The sequence below is a fragment of the Eucalyptus grandis genome, chromosome 3 (assembly GCF_016545825.1).
Source record: "Eucalyptus grandis isolate ANBG69807.140 chromosome 3, ASM1654582v1, whole genome shotgun sequence".
Lineage (NCBI taxonomy): Eukaryota > Viridiplantae > Streptophyta > Magnoliopsida > Myrtales > Myrtaceae > Eucalyptus > Eucalyptus grandis.
Genome location: NC_052614.1, coordinates 31772443 through 31791960, shown reverse-complemented (window position 1 = coordinate 31791960; position 19518 = coordinate 31772443). Strand labels below are relative to the sequence as shown.

General features: G+C 39.1%; 1 protein-coding gene and 1 non-coding gene across 2 annotated transcripts; one reads left to right on the top strand and one right to left on the bottom strand.

Annotated features, from left to right (window-relative positions):
* Nucleotides 1-3928: 3928 nt before the first annotated feature.
* On the top strand, nt 3929-4422 carry LOC104437186. Its single transcript, XR_005549080.1, has one exon. It is a non-coding gene; the product is annotated as an uncharacterized LOC104437186 (transcript).
* Nucleotides 4423-17524: 13102 nt separating this feature from the next.
* On the bottom strand, nt 17525-19150 carry LOC104437185. The gene is given in 3 exon segments (XM_010050080.3): nt 17525-18139; nt 18353-18432; nt 18435-19150. Coding segments are annotated over 3 exon segments (783 nt in total). The 5' UTR covers nt 18693-19150; the 3' UTR covers nt 17525-17694.
* Between the last annotated feature and the right edge of the window lie 368 nt (nt 19151-19518).

The window sequence follows — 19518 nt, the reverse complement described above, 5'->3', positions numbered from 1 at the left end:
TTCTGTCCAATTTTGACTGTTAACTCTTTTGAGATCTTATTGATCGTTCATTCTAGGAGCGACGAGCGTGCACGAGAACCGAACGAATTGAAAATCGAATCGGATTCAGTAGAAATTGGCCCTATTTGCAACTTCAAAATTTTTGAATCGGGAATAATCAATTCAACTCCTACCTCCAGGTGCGGAATTGAAGATCGATCAGACTGAAATAATTTTTTCTTAATTTTCCTTTTCTTTAAATAGTAAAAAAGACCGACAAAAAAATAGTAAAAAAAAGAAAATTGTCAAAATCTTAAAATTGGATCAATCCAGAAAACAATTTGAGAACTTAAAAGACCATCGACCAATATAGTTTTCGATTCCCATATGGAACCAGCTCAATTTGAGAACTGATCATTCCTAGTCTAGTTAAATCCATCAGGTTGACACCGATTTCTATTTGGATCTTGGACTCTTCTTGACGAGCGGGTGGTGGCGCGTCTGGCGGCACCGGGGGCGTGCCGGTATTGCGGCGGGGCGGTGCAGGCGATGGACGTGGAGAGCCAGTGGCGGTTCTGCTTCCGCACCAAGCGCAAGTTCTACTGCTCCGTCTGCGCCCGACGGCTCGTGACCCAGTACTAGCCTTCCGCCGTCGATTCGTTCCCAGCTGTGGAACCTCTTCTTGTTAGTTGCTGACAGTGACGACTTGTGTACAGGATTTCTTCTTAGGTTGTCAATTCTTGAAATTAGAGATGAAGTATAGGCGTATATGGCTGGATTCGTTAGGGCTTTTTTTTTTTTTTTTTGGTTCTTTTTTCGGTGGGGATGGAAACTGAAAAGATGGGAAAAGCCCTGACGGGGGAACGCGTGCCTGTGAAAACGCGTTGTACAGTGAATTGATCAGATGGGTTGTTCAATTTTGATCTTTTAACTTTTAATTCTGTCCAATTTTGACTTTTAACCCCTTTTAAGCAGGGAAATTGAACCGACTAAAAACTCCACTAGATCGGATCCGCCTATTACGAAAGGTTTATGCAGGAATTGGCCCTGTTCACGACTCCAAATTTTTCGAATCGAAAATAATCAGCTAAGTTCCTAATTTAAGGTGTGAAACCAAACCGTAATCATAAATTGAACTCATTTAATTCATGAACCAGATCAATGGGGGAACCAAATTGGGACCAACCAATTTGGTTCTCATTTTTAGGGTATTTTTGTTCTAATTTTTCTTTTCTTTTAAGAATTTTTAAGATCAATTCAGAAATTAAACCAAATTGGAAATCGAATTGGGACTATCGATCCAGTTTTTTAATTTCAAGATGAAACTAGCTCCAAGAACTAATCAACCCTAGTCCAGTCAATTCAATCAGGTTAACATTGATTTCTATTTGGATCTTGGACTCTTCTTTCCATTGTATCACATGTCTTTTTTTTTTCTTCTTCTTCTTCATCTACTCATTCCTCCATTTCCACCAAAGTACCTTACGAATTGATGGCGGAGAAACAATAGGACAATAGGACCATTTGGTGGACTCAGCTCCCCATTGCTGCTTAGTTCTTCGTGCTCCGGCCCAACAAAACATGGAAGCTTTGGGTCGGGCTCTGTCCCATTCTCCGTGGATCTTTTGCTCTTTGCGGGTCCAATTGGCTCCCGAAGAAAAGTTTGAGACCCTTCCGGTTCAGCCCGATTACATAATCCCTTGGCTCGATTCGCGGGTCATTGACTTGACTGCGAGGAGGGAACCCGTCTTATATAGTTAAATACTGGGACGTGGATTAGCGAATCCGGTTCCATTGTTACATGCGCGGAACGTTGAAGAGAACTTCGAAAGTGGCGGATGTTTAGGGCCTGTTTGTTAAAATTTGTTGATGTTACTCGAAACAATTATTTTTTTTTTTTTTTTTTTTGTTTCGGATAATGAAAAACAAATAGAAACTTGTTTAGTAAAATTTTTGTTCTCGAAAATAAATTTGGAACAGAAACAAGAAGTAGAAAAAAAGTAATTTTTGTTTTCGAGAACAAATTTCAGAATCTATTTTTTTCTCTCTTCTTTCTTCTTCTCTTTCTTTTTCCTTTTTCTTCTTCTTTCTTTTGGGCCGCCGGCCTTGGCCATGGTTGGTGCCGACAACCTCACCGAAGCATGCCGGCCCCCAGAGATGTCGAGCCTCGCCATGGCCTTTGGTGAGCTCACCAGGCCTCACCCTAGCCTGGTGAGGCTCTAGCGAGCTCACCAAACCTGCCCTGTGGCTGGCGATGGTCAAATAGAAAAAGAAAAAGGAAAAAAAAAAAAATAATAAAAGAATTAAAAAATTAAAAGAAATAAAAAAAATCTAAGAACCCTATCAAATGTATTTTTATCTTGGGAGTATAAATTTTGGGAAGTTACTAAACGCATTTGTTTGCTTAGAAATTATTTCCGAAAACATAATAAGAAAAAAAATATTTCTCATAAAAGTTGTTCCGAAAAACATAATTGTTACCAAACGCACCCTTATTATGAAGATATGAGGAAGGCGAGGCTTCAGATAATTTGAAGTTTTGAGAATCAAATTGGATGGATCAATTCAATTGACTAGAATGAGAACTGAAACTGGCATTTGATCGACCTAATGCCATATGAAATGTATGGCGTAGGGTGAGAAGTCAACATGCTTAATCAATTAGCCGATATCATAAAGAATATTTGTTTTGAAATCCTCTCTAACCCTACATTCAATTGGTGGATTACAAGTTTTGGGCATCACTTACATGTAAATTTAATAGAAATTAGATAAGCAAGTTTCCTTAGGAGGGATGATGTAAATTACAAACTTTTTCCGATGACATGACGTTAATGGATCCAAGAACTGTGAGCTTAATTATTTTTAAGACAATTGGAAAGCAATTACAAAATTCTCATAATTCCTGTTAAAATAGTCGTGCCTCGTGCATGCATTTGTTATCTCACACAATTTAACAATTGTCTCGGGCGCCAAATAGTTTAGATAAAATATTGTAAAATTTAGGCTTATAATTGCAAACATTGTGGATAGAGAAAATTATCAAAAAAATCTTAAATCTATTATATGATGTTAATTTAGTTCTAAAAAATTCATTTACAAATTTAAGTCCTAAAACCTTTTGACGATTTACCAATGTTGTCATTCTTGTCAATTTACTTGAAAATTACTAATGTTAACACTAATTGTCTTACGGGGCACAACATGAATAATTTTTTGATTTTTTTTTGTAATTTTTTGATTTTTGACTATCATTTGTGGCCGGCCTAAGGAAGAAGGTAAAAAAAGAATACAAGAAAGAGGAGGAAAAAAAGATTTTCTACATTAGCGTCGGTTGTGCCACATGGGGCGCCCAACTTTCACATCAACAATCGTTAACCAAAAATAAGTTGAAATTATTATATTAACAAATCATTAAATATTTTGAATTTCTTATTGAAATAAAATTTTAATTTTTTTAATTTAAAAGTTTTTTTGGTAAAGATTAAATTTTTTTTAAAGAATTTAAAAAGTTTGTTATTCGAGAAAAATAAAAATTTCATTTATTTTTATTCTATTTCCTAATTAGATAATTTTATCCAGCTTATATATATATATATATATATATATATATATATTTTTTTTTTTTTTCCGACGTTTCCTATTTTTGAGTAGGCAAAAAATATAAAGTATGATAAATTTTATTTAAAGGGACCAAATTTTCCGGGCCGGGACCAGGGAAAGTCCCCGTGGGCGAGGAATCTTCTAGACACGCATAACATTCGGATTACGACATCCGGATTCCTCCTCAAATTTCATCAAAACGCCTTCCTAGTATTCCCTCGATCTGCGTCTTCTGTACATACGTCACACGACAAGCGACACGCGACGCGAAGAAAGCAAGATAAAAGCCATTCCCCCCCGCATCAGCAAAAGCCGAAGGAAAGCAGGAGCAGACCGACTACTTCCAAATTCCTCCTCCTCGTCCTCCTCATTCTTCCATAGCAGGGAGCTGCCAGAAGGGTGCCGGCCTTCCTTCCGCGGAGATGTTGTGTTTTTTCGTGTGCGATCAGCAGGAGAAGGTGGTGTCAGCGGCAGGCGGCGCCGGGGGCGTGCCCGCACTGCGGCGGGGCAGTCCAGGTGATGGACGTGGAGAGCCAGTGGCGGTTCTGCTTCCTCCCGCTCTACTTCCGCACCACGCGCAAGTTCGGCTGCACCATCTGCGCCCGCCAGCTCGTCGTCAAGTCCTAGCCCTTCCGCCATCGATTCTTCCCCACTCCGACGACCGCGTTTTTTCGGGGTTTCGACTTCTTGTTAGTCGCTGGTGATCGTGTAGAGAGTTTCTTTAGGGTTCTGGTTTCTTCAAGTTAGAGATGAGGTATGTGGATATATAATAATGGCTGTGGCTTCATTAGGGTTTCTGAATAGATGGGAAACCCTAACGGGGGAAAGGGTGCCTGTAAAACGCGTTATACAGTGATCGGAGGGGCTTTTTTAATTTTGATCTTGAACTTTTAATTCTGTCCAATTTTGACTTTTAACTCTTATGAGCACGTATTGATCGTCCATTCTAGGAGCGTGCATGAGAACCAAACGGATCGAAAATCGAATCGGATTCAGTGTTTTTAAAGGATTCCATAGAAATTGGCCCTGTTTGCAACTTCAAAATTTTTGAATTGGGAATAATTGATTTAGTTCCTAGTTCCAGTGCGGAATTGAAGATCGATCGGAGACTGAAATATTTTTTTCTTAATTTTCCTTTTCTTTAAATAGTAAAAAATAGAAAGTTGTCAAAATCTTAAAATTGGAGCAATCCGGAAACTGAATTGGGACTGACCATCGACCAATACGGTTTTTGTTTCCCATATGGAACCAACTCAATTTGAGAATTGATCATTCCTAGTCCAGTTAATTCCATCAGGTTGACACCGATTTCTATTTGGATCTCGAACTCTTCTTTCTATCGTATCACTTTTCATCTTCTTCTTTGGAGGGACTCAGCTCGCAATTGCTGCTTAGTTTAGTTTCTTCGATAGCGCATGGTAACATTTCTATTTCTCGAATTTCTGTTCTTTTGTTCTCAGGAACTAAAAAAAAGTAAATCCGTTTAATAACTGTACCAAGTTGTTTTTCTATTTTCTAGAATAGAAAGTTAGCCCGGAAATAAATTTGGAGCAGAAACGAGAAGCAAAAAAAAGTTACTTTTGTTCTTGGGAACAATTTCTAGAAATAAGTCAATTTTCTTTTTTAATTTTTTTTATTCATCTCTTGCTGTGGCCACCTCCAACTGCCTAGAGCCATCGCCGACCGCCGTCGCCACCGTTGCACGACACCGTCATCGTCGACCGTCATCGCACAGCCCATCAGCCGATGACCGCCAGCCACCAGAGCGGCGGCGGCGGCCGGTCGGCAATTCGTGAGCAAAAAAAAAAAAAAAAACGAATAAATACAAAAAAGAAATTGTTGCGTTACCAAACGCATTTATATTCTTTTTTATTTCAAAAGTAGAAATTTTGTGTAATTACCAAACGAATTTTTACTCGAAATTGTTCATCGGAATAGAAATAAAAAGAACTATTTTTAAAAAAAAAAAAAAAAAAAAACTCTTCCCCAGACAAGAAGCGTTGTTGGGCAGTTTTGTGGTCCGGCCCAACTTAACATGAAAGCCTAAAATATATGATAGCACTGGCCTTAGTTGGAGCAAATGACGATCCGGAACAATTTAGGTCCGGCTCTCTCACATTCTCTCCCAAGAAAGCAAGACGAATGGCGGACGACCCGGAGTTTACCCGTGGATCTTTAGCTCTTTTCGGGTCCCATTGGCTTTTGAAGAAAAGTTGACCCTTCCGACTCGGCCCGACTGCATAATCGCTCGGCTCGATTCGCAGGCCATTGACTTGTCTGCGAAGAGGAAACTCGTATTATATAGGTGAAGCCAAATTAATTGCAGGATTGATAAAGAGAAGACACATGCCAGAAAAGAATAAGAGAACTTGCAACAATAGTAGCCCGAAGATACTCTCTTGAAATAGTAGTGAGAAGCATCATCAATAGAAAGGGACATCAATTCGAAAATGGTGTACGAAGAACGGAAAAATAAATAGAGCATTGGATATTTATCTTGATGAGACATCAATTCAAAAATGGTGTGAGACTTGAAAGAACGGAAAAATAAAGGTGGTGTCTGAGAGTCGAACGAGATTGGAATTAGGGTTTTGTTGAGTCAAGTTGAGAGGCTTGAAGAATGAGAATGGAATTAGGGTTTTGTTTCAAATTCAGAAAAGATGTGTGAAAAAGCAAGATTTGTGAAGATAATAGGAACTTTTGACATTCCTAAAAAATAAAAAAAATAAAAGAATCAGTCAGGTCTGAGTAGTCCAAGTAGGCAATTTCACTCTTGGAACCAAGAATTTGACCAAAATTCATTGGTTTGGATTGCATGGAATTGAAAACCAGATCAGTGCTCCTATGAAACACATGGAACAAGCCAATTCGATCCAGTCTTGAGCAATTTATTTTGCTCACCACCAGTTCAAAGAAGGTGAATACTTATTATGAGGATATGAGGAAAGCGAGGCTTTAGATAGTTTGAAGTTTCGAATATTTAAATTGAATTGGGCAGATCAATTCAGTTGACTTGAATCATGTACTTGATAGGTGGGTTATGTCGTCAGAGACATCGTAGAGAGAGTTTCCGTTGGAGGAAACGTGGCCCTTTATGTGATACAAACGTATCTGATGACACGTCCTTAATGGATCCAAGAACCATTATCTTAAGATATTTGGAAAGCGATTACAAAATCCTCATAGTCCCGTTTGAAATAGTCATGCCTCGTGCATGCATTGCTCATCTCTCACAATTTACTAATTGCCTCGGGGGCTGATAGTTTAGATAGAATATTGTCAAATTTTGGTTTATGATTGCAAACACTGTCAAAAGAGCGAGAAAATTACTAGAAAAGTTCTAAACATATCGTCACATATTAATTCAGTTTTAAATATTTTACTTTGACTAATATAAGTTCTAAATCTTTTGATGAGTTATCATTACAATTATTTTTGCCAATTTTGAATGGAAATCGTTAATGTGGATGTCGACTATCATACAAGATATGATCAACCCTAACGTGAAGATTTTTTTATTTTTAAAATTTTTTATAAGTTTTTGAATTTAAACCCTCACCTATGAACAATTGCAAGCCATCACCAAGATATAGTGACCAACAAAGGAAGAAGGAAAAAAAATAAAAGAAAAAAAATTGAAAAAAATTGTCAACGTCAACATCGACTGTATCACATAAGGACAGTTAACGTCCACATTAATAAATCGTCAAAAAGTTCATTATTAAAATTGATTAAATTGAAAAGTTAATGACTAAATTAGCATATTTACAATAAGTATAGACCTTTTCAGATTATCATCACATACGAGAGCCTTCGTTCGATAACGATATATTAGTAAAATTAGAAAAATAATGGTTTGGTCGGAGGAGCAGATGCAAAACTTTCTCTTTCAATAGCTAGTCAAATGACTACAAGATCATCGCGAAAGTTCAACCTCCTTTCCTTACAACTTCCCTAGTATGATTGCCCGGCCAATTGTCACTGCTGACCTGGAGGATAGAATCTCGGTCTATCTTACGCCATCTCCACGAAAGCTTGACTGCCCGACCAATCACCATTGCCGACCTGGAGAATAGAATCTCAGTCTATCTTAAGCCATCTCCACGAAAGCTTTGACTGGCCGGCCAATCACCAGTGCCTTGCATTACCTCACCTCCCATCACACGTAAGGGGAGCCGGCCCGGAAGCTCTCGCGGCAAGATTTAATAAGAGGAGGACAGGTTCTCATCCTATCTAAGCAAAAGCTACAACCAACGCATCAATGGTGACGAGGGCTGCCATGCGGAGAAATGTCTCTTGGAACGGCGCATTGGATGCCAACGACACAAGAGCCAAGGACTAAAAGAGCTACCGATTCCACTCTAAATCCATAGGAAGAATATCTTTGCCATCTTGCCGCTGAAAGATACTTTTCCAGGACAAAAGAAAGACAACATCTTACTTAACCCTTACGTGTGTCCATCCCATGCTTGCTTAATAGAAAAAGTCAAGTGAAAAAAGTCTTTGATTAAGCAAAGATAATGAGCTGAGCTAGTCAATCGAAGTATCGCGAAAATGTGACACGTGTCCTTTCTATTGGGAAATTCGATGCCAACGGACAATTTGTATTTATAAAATTCAAACTATTGTTCTCTTTCGTTATTTTTATGCTAATTGCTAAAGTTTTGTGTTCATATTGACGAATAAGTTTTAGCTTCGCCTTCTAGATATATTACAACAACTTATAGTAATATTTCAAAAAATTAATTAATAAGCTAATTAAGCCTACTGTTTGATGGAAACACGGTATCTCCTTTGTTTATTCAAGTTGTACTCAGAAAGTCAGAATTTTTTATCGCGGAATAGGGTTGTGATGGCTAAAGTACCCTTGAAGAAAGAGTAATTTAGTCATTTCCCTTGTGGAGATTCGCCTTTGCAAAATGCATTGTGGTAGTTGTACGAAAGTAGGATGCAAAATCAAAATTGAATTGACACAAAATTATATAGGTATGACATCTATGTTAGTGATCTTTAAGAGCGAATCTCTAATAATTTTAATTTTAAATTACGTTTCTAATTTATGTTGTAGATGTTTTTGGAAGAATACTTTCCATTGATATTCTTCTACATTTCAAAATGATTTACCTTACTTTTTCCCCTCCGAATTGCTGTCCTGGTCTAAGGAAAATCTTACTTTTTGTTGTTGGCAAGTGTTGAAATACCGTTGGCCCAAATTTGAAGTGACAGCACTAGCACAACAAGATGCAGATATATACACAAAGGATTTCCACGAATAAAGAAGCAAGCATTAGATTAACAGGTCAAATATCATTGAAAAGAAACTCACGCACATCGATGTGATAGAAATAACACGAACTTTTAGATGTTCCAACAAGAAACACAAACTTTATCTTATGTAACAAAATCAGCATCTGTCATGATCATGTCCGATGCCCGACTTAAGTTATCTACACAGTAGTCAACATGCTAACGTGTACAATGAGTGGTGTTTCTTCTCTCTGAAAAAACGACATCCTCATGTTATCAAATCAAGCAAAGGGAAGATTACAATCGAAAAATAGAGTTCTTCGGGTATTTATATAAAAAGATTACACCTAAGTCTTCCTTCTTGAAAATCAATAAATTGCATGTTGGAATTTAGATTGAGAGCTAAGGTTTCAAAATCTCTCCCATAAACAACAAGATGGCATTGGTGTCGATTTCTCGGAGGCCTCAATGATTCCTTGATGATTTTTTGGTAGAGAAACTGGGTTTTTGAAGGTGATTTAGGATTTGAACAGTTAGGTTTCACTTGTATCACAAATCAAGAGCTACAAAGTCGACTTGACAGAAGGTTCTCCAGGGGAGAAAAGTTCTAGTTCAACAATCGATTGAAAAGGATCCAACATTCATTGGGGCTATATTTCGTTGAATTTAAAGAAATTGTATCTGATTTTTCACAATGCCAATTATGGTACTCCCTCAAATCTCAACTTTAAATGTTTCTACAAGAGCCAAAATCTCGCACATGTGTCGACACCAAAAAATGACCTATTAGTTATAATCGACGAGTGACATGCTTAGTCGATATTAGTAGAATTTGGTGAACGGTAGAATTGTCACTAAACAAAATAATTAACAACTTGAAGACCATCGACAACTTGCCAAGAAAGTTATCAACAACAAACATCAGTTGTTGATGAAACCTTCATTGGGGATGAAGTCATCAATATTGATATGTAATGGCCAAATAACGATATTTTTGGAAATGCAACTTCTTTATATAAGTGTTACTAAATAATAAGTAATTGCCAAGTGGTTTATTTAATGCCACCATTTTAGGATTTTATTAAAAAAATTCTTGTAACCATAGGTAGGATTAAGAAGTTATTTGTTTTGAAGAGGGGATTAGGAAGTTATCTTTTTAAACTCAAAAATTATTTGTCGCCCTCAATTGTAGGTTTTAAACAGTCACATTGTACTCTTTACAAAACCTCAGTCAATTATAGAACTCAACGTTCTTTACCAATTTATCGTCATCTTTGCTTTCCTAGAATTTGTCTTTCCGCTATTTAAGTAGCCAGCAACAATTGCCTCTAGCTTTCATACTTTACATTCCTTATCATTTACTTTCTTGTCCAAAATTATCAAAGGACCATTCACAAATTTTTTTATTCACACATCGATCCGTATACATTCAATTCATATACATTCGAAAGTTATTTCATTGTTGATTCAATTTTGGTGGAACGTTTTTGGATATATTTGGTATTTCACCGTCAATTCAATTTCAACGAAACAAAGTTTTGGCCCATCTAGCGAGACACATCTTGTTGATTTGAGGAGACTATGATGGCAGAAATGAGAAATGAACAAGAGTTTGACGATGTTGCTAGCAACAATATTCCAATGCCTTAAACTAGGGATGAAGTTGCCACCTATGAAGCATCAATATTCTCCGGGGGTCTTTGTATCATGTCAGAACTCCGGCACATGTCCAACATCTCTAATATGCGGTTAATAGGTGTTGAAATATTCGACATGTGGCCAACTCTCCCAACTCTGACACTCGTGCCTGGAATTCTGATACGTACGAAGTCAATTTTAAAAATTTTCAATAAATAAGAGGTAAAATATAAATATGCAAAAAATTTAAAAATAATAAAATAATAAAGGGGAATGAAAAAAATCTAATCTTCTCTTCTTCTAACTCGACTTCCCATAACACACAATTTCCCCCTTCTCTTGACAAGCGTTGCTGCTCTCGCCAACATTACTCAAAATTGAAACAATGAATGATACTAACAAATAGTGGATTAGTATTTTTAGTGTAAATTTATTATGGGCTCTTTTTTATTATTATTTATTTACTTATGAATTTGAATCAAATTAAGTTGATCAAAATAATCATAAAAATGATAATTTATCATGTACATGTAAAATTACAATAAATATACAGTATGTCCCAACGTGTCAAAATTCTCAACTTTCTAAGAAATGACGTGACATCGTGTCTTGTTGCATGTCGGTGTCAATGTTACTTAGGTTGCCACATGAAACATCCTCAACTTCGAGCCCTTTACATGGTAAAAGAGAAATATGAACTTGGTTTTATCAGTTAAGTCCAGTTGTGTCTGCTTCTTCCAATCATGTCTTAGGCATGAACCCCGAGCTAAATGAGATAGTCAATCGTGGTCAAATTTAATTAGTCCGGGATGAAAATGCCTTCAAAATTTAGATATTTTTCAAGTTGCATTTAATGCCTTCATCATGAAGTAAATTAAGGAGCACGGACACTTGGCACATTGGGGCTTTACGATAGAAGATAATATTGTATTTGGATTTAAAGCCATTAATGAAGGGGACACCTCGGCCTTGGATAATCAAAATTTCTTGGAAAAACAAGTGAGAACAAGTGTAAACAAATTAGAACAAGTGTGAACAAGTGTGAACGTATTAAATACAGTGAGGAGAAAGATATCCCTATAGCCTAGGCCCATTAATATATTAGGATCTAAGTGTAAATGGTAGATCTTGGAACCTAAAAATGAGATGCCACATGCAAAGAGAGAGAGAGAGAGAGAGAGAGAGAGAGAGAGAGAGAGAGAGGAGAAGGCCAAGACAAGTCCAACTTTGGACCAAGACAAGTCTATCTTATCTCTTTTGGACATTAGCCAATAAATAACCGAGATAAGTGTCCAAGTTAGTATAGAGCCTACTTAGGATCTTGGGAGATAAGATTGCATAGCCATGTGTCACGGCCCGAAAGTTAGCATGTCCAAGAGGTTTCCATGGCACGAGCGTAACACGTGATGAACCTCGACCTATGTTCCCGAGATGTAAAGTATTCTCCTAGGGGCGGGTGATACTGTATTTGTACGCATACGATATAAATGCGAGTAGCTGGTAGTTGGCAATGAATGCCGGTAGTTGGTAGATGGGGATGTGCAATCTCCACCGTTAGATCTAAGGGAGATCTACGGATAAGGTTTGCCTTATACTTGTATATAAAGGGGTGTCCTCCCTCATTGTATTCTCATTCACAAGTTATATGAAAAGCAGAGCTTCTCTCTCTAAGAAGTTTCTCTCTCTCTACAAAGTCCCTTGTGAGTCGAGTGTTGAAAGGCTGCTTAGGGGTAAAACCTTAAGGCCGCACAGGTAGCCTTCGAGTGAACGAGGAGTGATCGAGAGTGAATCGATCGGCCCGTGACACATGGATGACCCTTGATTCAAGGCCAAGTGGGAACACTCCTCTTTTCAACTAGAATTTACCTCATTTAATTTTCGAAATTTCTGGACCTTTGTTATTTTCCAATTTTACAGAGCTTTTTATATTACGAATTTGGAGAAGCTTCCTTCATAAAAGTTATTCAAAACATCTTAATCTATAACATGCTTAAAATTTCATTTTTTTTAGATGAAATGGTTAGAACGAAAAACCAATCAATTACCATATAGATTGCCTTGATGGGCAAGAAAAAAACCAACCAATTAAAAGAAGACATTAGGCATTAAATGGGTTTATGTGTCCCTTAGGCGCCATAGGCAATAATGAGCCTAGAGTGAGCCTTGGAGGATAAGCAAATAGATGGATCAATCATAAGCCAACACCAAAAGATCTAGGCGCCAACTCGAGAAGATAGGTAAGCCAACTCGACATTTAGGCATCATCATGAGTTTGCAATAAAAATCTAAGAGAAAGAGGCTTATAAATATTATGAGCCATCCTCACATTTTAAGCCTCGGTCTTTCTCTCTTTTCCTCTCCATTCCTCCCTTCTCTTTCACGCCCTTCTCTTTCAAGTCACCCTAGACACTAACCGACCATCAAAGAAGCATCTTGGAGCTAGGTCTAAAAAGTAGTAAGTAGATTTTCCTAACTCTTCGATAGGGCGATGTGCTACGGTTATCGATTTTAGGATTATGTCATCGTTTGTTTATGTTGGCTTTATATTGTTATGCTTGTTGTGTTTCTATTACTTGTTGTTACATTAAGTAAAATCATCATCCCACATGAGTGTCGAGCACACCCGGATGTCGAGGAGAGGTCTCAATGACTATGGACAATGCTAAAGCCTAAGCGAATGATTCCAAGTCAAGGTTATGAGCTTGAAATGCATCCGACATGAGTTTGATTTGATAAAACACAAGAGTCGTTCATTAGTTCACCTTGCATGGCACACCTTTGGGCCTTTCATTCAGCTAAAAGTTAAACATAAAATGAATCGGTTGATGTTTGAAATGTATGGACACAGGGTAGACTTATATGCCGACGCTAGGGGATGCCGAGTCGTTGCCTGGGGTAAAGCCCCAAATGCCGTCCCGATATCGAGATCGTGGACGATGCCGGCCTGGGTGAGACTGATGCACAGGGATCGCCCGGATGCCATCCCGATAATGAGATCAAGACGATGCCGGTTGCCAACGGGGGACTGATGCTCGGTTGTTCTTGGAAGAGTCAATTAATTTCGACTAATATGATACTGAAAAACGTGTGGTTTATGATTGATACATGTGTGATGCTTGCAAAAGCTAAGTTTGTTTAATATGTATTGTTAAGTCCTTGCATCAATTTGAGCATATATTTGAATTGGGTCACTTGGCGCTTGAATGAGTTTCATGAGATGCGAGCATCCCTTTTTATGATCAAAATGATCATAAGCCATGGATCCTTGGAAAACTTGTTCATATGGACTAACTCATTGTCTTTGATTCTTGAAAGCACATAGACGGTTGAGAGCCTTTCGTATGCATAAGCAAGGCAAGGCACAAACCTTGCTATTGATTTGCCATCGACAAGTGGGTGATGATCTTGTATTCAACGATTGACGGTGAGATGTCCTTCTATAGGAGAATTAGAGATTTCTACTTACTAAGTCATCGACTCACTCTTGTTGTTCTCACCATTTCAAGTGTGTGATGGGTGAACTAAGGTCCAAGAAGGGAATGAATCTAGCATGGGGGCCACTTTTGGGAGCAACTTGGTAGAGGAGTTAGGCTACCCCAGCCCTTTTTATTATTAACTATATATGGAAACAAAAATAAGTAGCCCAGGACTAGGATGTGCATGTAATCAAAACAGCTTTTGATGTGTAAATATACATATACATATATACATATATATATGTATGTATGTATGTATATTTACACACACACACACACATATGTTGCTTTTATTTGCTTGGCCTACATATGTCTTGCCTGGCTTCCATGTTTGTTTGTATGAAGATTGTTTATGATCGCTCCCACATGTGCTTAACTAAAGATAAAAGACTTTCAGGACATTCGACATTACCTGGGGTGTCAATGCTAACCCGCCGGGTCATGCTCTCGTGCCAGAGATGGGGCGGGGGTATGACACCACACATTCTAAATCTTTAATTGTCGAAGAGTGGCGGGAGGAAATCAACATGAAGAAGTTGATCTTCCAAGGCATCATGGTAAAGAGTAGTCAAGGGATGTCCCTAATTGTAACATGGTGTCACAATGGGAAGATTCCTCAAAGACTAACAAAATGAAATGACCAATTATATTGTGAATCACATGTCAAATGTGATCAAGCCAATTGTCATTAATGTTGTGAATGATGCTCTATCGAGGCCAAAACTGTCCAATCAACCACTGCCACTCCAAGTTAATCTAGTGATAATAGGGTATGTTTTTAATCTATCTCCATTTCTTGATGCTAATAGTGTTCGTCAAAACAACCAAATTGGTGAAATAACTTGGCAAATTAAACTAATTGTTATGCTGGTCTATTGCGAAATGTTGAAGATGTAAGGCCAATGGCTCCATTGGTACCACCCAAAATGAATATTCCTATTAGGCCTGATATGTCAATTAACATAGATAATCTAGTAATACCAGCATTATTGCCAAAGGGGGCAAGATGGGCAACCAAATCCGCAATTGAACCCAACACAATTTATCGAAAAAGTTTGACAACAATTGGATCTTGATAAAAGCATTATCATACCTGTTTATAAAAAGACCATATCCTAATGGGTCGATGATTAGCCTTCTCCAGGAGACTTAAAACCCTTGACTTTGCCATTTTTATTGGTGAAGATGAAAAATTGACTACTGAACACATTGGTTGATTTATAGCCTAGCATGGGGAAGCAGAGACAGACAACTTTTTAAGACTTTAGACTGTTTCCTTTGTTTTTGTTGAAAACTGCTTTCACTTGATATACTAATTTACCACTCAATTCTATTGGAAACTAGTCGAAGATGGAAAAACAATTACATTTTCAAATCTATAGAACAATACTTTAGGTATCGATCGCCAATTTGACCAAACTCAATATAATATAGTAGTCAGTTGGTCGATCAAATTTGTTGCTTGATTCAAGAAGGTTAAAAATAGATACCATACTTTGCTCTTAGTTCATGGATTTGGCTTTCAATGGGTTGAATTTAATCTTTGGAGAAAGATTCCAATGCTAAGATTTTGCCGATTTATTTCAATTAGAAACGAGAGTGCTCAATATGAGCAACTACTTAAAATAGAGATTGAGTGCCATATGAAGACTTTTCACAAAACATGGTTTTTATGGAAAGATACGAGTAAGATAATAAATCTCATCAAGATAAAATTCAGTAAGGAAAAATCAAATCTGCTAATGATAAGGGTGCATACAATGACCATTGCTTATGTAATTTAAAATATTTAAATGATCGACAAATTATTCAAGTCTTTTAAGATGGGCATATGTTGATATTCAAAAGTGACCAATTTTTTCTTTTATAATCGACAAGTGATAGACTTAGTCGATAACAAAATTTGATAAACAACATATAATCATCGTAAAAAATAACAGTCGACAACTTGAGTCTCGATAATTTGCTAAGGAAGTTATTGACAATAAACAACGGTTATTGATGGGAACCTTCATTGGATGAAGTCATCGACATCAACATAAAACTATGTCACTAGATAATAGGTAAATGTAAAGTGTTTATGTTCAGTGCCACTATTTTAGAATTTTTGAAACTTCTTGTAAGTAATTATTGTTATATTTCTTATAACCACAAATAATTATGAAGTTACTTGTTTAGAAGATAGGATTAAATAGTTTACCTTTTAACTTTAAAAATCGTTTATAACCGTCGATTATATACGCTTTGCAAATGCCCAATCAATAATAAAACTCAATGTTCTTTACAATTTTTCTTTATCTTTACCATCCTGCAATTTATCCTTTCGTAAAATGGCTAACCATGATTGCCTCTAATTTTCATATCCTTAATTTATTGTCATTTACTATCCTATCCAAAATCAACAAATGACCATTCACAATCTATGTTGACCCGCACATGGATCCATACATATTGTAGAGACATTTGATCGTCAATTCAATATCAATGAAACATCCTTTCGAATATATTCAAGAGACATTTCGCCGTCCATCCGAGCCTGGCAAAACAGGGTGCGAGTTAATTTCACGCTGTAATAATCCTCACAATCCAAGGGCGGCTTCTCCTACTAGAGCACTCAACCCTAGCACTAGAAGACAAGCGTAGCACGCGCAATAAAAAGTCGACACCTTACTCCAGACAATCACCGAAAAGATAACTCTACTTCAAGCTTGCCAACACATTTCATCCACATGACATCCCTCTGTACCCTTATCGAGGGAGGGCCCCCATCGACCGAACCACTGGTTCTTACCCACATTTCCGTAGGCCCTGCAAACTCCTCTCGTCCCCTCGAATAAGTCCTTTTTCTGATCGGATGCAGTTTGCTTTCCCGGGTCAGAGTCAAAAGAAGAACAGATCAAACACCCTCCAAAACGACAACAACATCATCAAGAAAAAAAGGGTTCTCCTCAATCCTCCCAATCTGTCTCGAATTTTAACTCCCGTCCACGCCCTATCATCTTGTCCGAGCAAGAAAAAATCAAACGCATGGTGTCAAATTTCATTTCGCAGTCTGGAAAAAAAAGGCAACGATAGAGAAAGAGAGAGATGTCAATCAAGGCACGACAGAGCTTCGGAAGCCACGAGAGGACGATGCCGTCTCGACATCTACCTTAAAAAAAAAATCAACAAAAATGAGGGAAAAAAAATCCTGCGAAAGAATCGATAATATTATAAGGTGGATAATAGCGCACCAAACCTCCCCGAGCTGAAAAGACGAGATTGACCCCGGTCGGTCCCACCAGCGCCGAGGTCAAACTCGTCAAATCGCCCCCGGCAATAGTACCACCCCTGCCCCCACTTGGCCTTTGGAAAATCTATCGCCAGTTTCCTCCTACACATGCACCCATTATCCGAATACGACCAGTCGCCATTAATTTTCATCACATAATAATGATAATAATCCCTAATAAATAATAAAAATATAATTTATAATTTTCGACACATTTGTCTAATTATAATGATAATAATAATCTAAATTGTGTTATAAATTTTAAGTATAAATTAAAGCTAATTATCCTCGCCCAAATCCTCGACCAATGTGAAAAGCAAAAGACCACATTTCATATAACTAAGAAGATAATTTGTCTTTTAGACCCCAAAAAAGGGGATAATTCGTCTATTTTATTTCTAATATTGATGATTAGAAACATAAGTTAGTTTAAACTTCCAAAAACATAAAATAAAATAAAATAAAATAAAGAAAAAAAAATCAATTCCCTTCCTCCTCGTCCTCCTCCTCCCCCTCCTCGTCCTCCTCGTGCAGATCCGACAGCGCGAAGCAGCTCGAGGACTTGAACACGCTGTGCTTCCTCGCGTGGCGGCCCTGGAACCTGCTCGCGGCGGCGGCGGCCATGCCCCTCTCGCCGTCTCCTCCTCCGCCGCTGCTGCAGATGTCGCCGTCGTCCGCTTCGCGATGATCGCGCTCGCCGTTGTCGTCGTCCTCCTCCTCCTCGCCGACGGGGAAGAGGGGCATCGACCTGGCGGCGGACAGGAGGGGGAAGTTCTTGGACCAGCGGAGGATCCGGCGCCTCTTGTTGAAGGGGTGCTCCGGCTTCTCCAGATCCTTGGCGCTGCTCACCGCCTCCGTCAGGTTCGCCTCCGCCAGGTTGCTGAACGACTTCGATTTCCCGGCGAAATGGTTCGACAGCCCCCTCCTGCTTCGACAAATGCACCCATCCGACCAAAAATCAGTCGCTTTTTCCTCCACAAAAATGAACCCTTTTGCGAATCGAACGGAATCTTAACGATGGATTTTCTCCAAATCGCAACCAGAACCTCCATGAAAATTTTTAGTACGATGACAGAGAAAGGAAAGAAATCTAAACCAGCAAGGAAAGAAAATACAGTAGCAGAGAGACGGAACAGACTTGATGGGAAGCGAGTCCTCGAGCGAAGCCAGAGATCCGAAAGATCCGAACCCGCCGCCTTTCCCCGAGCCCCCTTGGCATCCTCCGCCGACGACACCACGCCGTCCTCCTCTTCCTCCTCGTCGCTATCGCCCGGGACTCCGATCGACGACGACTTCGACGACGACGAGTCCTCCTGCTCCTCCTCCTCCTCCTCCTCCTCCGACTTCGCCGACCGGCCGGCCCCGAACCCCGCCTCCAGATCGTTTCCGGCCTGCGCCGCGGCCGCCGCGCGCTCCCTGGCGAACGCCGACTTCGAGCTCACTTGGATCCCCAGCGCCGACCCCACCAGCACCTCCATGAAAGACCTCGGAATCCGTTCCCTTCTCGTCTCGTCCCAAAGAGACCTCTACAAATTCCACCGAAACCTCCCCCAGAAAAAGGAGAGGAGAAACTTCACAAAACAGAAGAAAAAAAAAAGGGGTCGAACGAAATCAAATCAACCCTCGCCTCTCCGTCCTCTTCTTCTCCTCTTGGGCTTCCAAATCTGGACAGGGCTTCTGGTCATCAATCGCTTTCTCCCTCTGCTAGGCGCCAAAAAGAAGAAGATCTGGGTCGCACGACTGTCTCGCGGGATAAGATTCTAGCTATGGCTTCTCTGGGTTACAGACTATACCCTTTTCTTTATTTGCTATATATCGGAACACAGAGAAGGGGAGGAGGAGGAGGAGGAGGAGAAGAAAGCCTTTGCTTCCAGATGAGAGAGAGAGAAACCGGGTTTTTTTTTTTTTTTTTCCCAAGTGGGAAGAGATAAGAATGAAAGAGTACAACAGGATAGGGCGAGCGGATATTTATTGCGGCAAATCAATAAAGAAATCGAAACTTAACAAAAATAAAAGAAGGAGAAAAGAGAAAGAAAATCGAGATCGTATATGTGTATACATACGTGCGGGCGTGCGCAGTAGATGCCAGTAGCTCCTTCTCAGATCAGAGCCATCCACGACGTCCGCCGCCGGCGAAATACGCCACGGGTTCTCTCTCTCTCTCCCTGTCCTTTTCTTGATTTTCTTGACGGGGGGGTCCGGCCAGTGACGTGGCGGCGACCGAGACCAGAAACAGCTCGGAGTCAGGAGTCGCTCTCTCTCTCTCTCTCTCTCTCCCTCTCCCTACTCTCTCTTTCTCTCTCT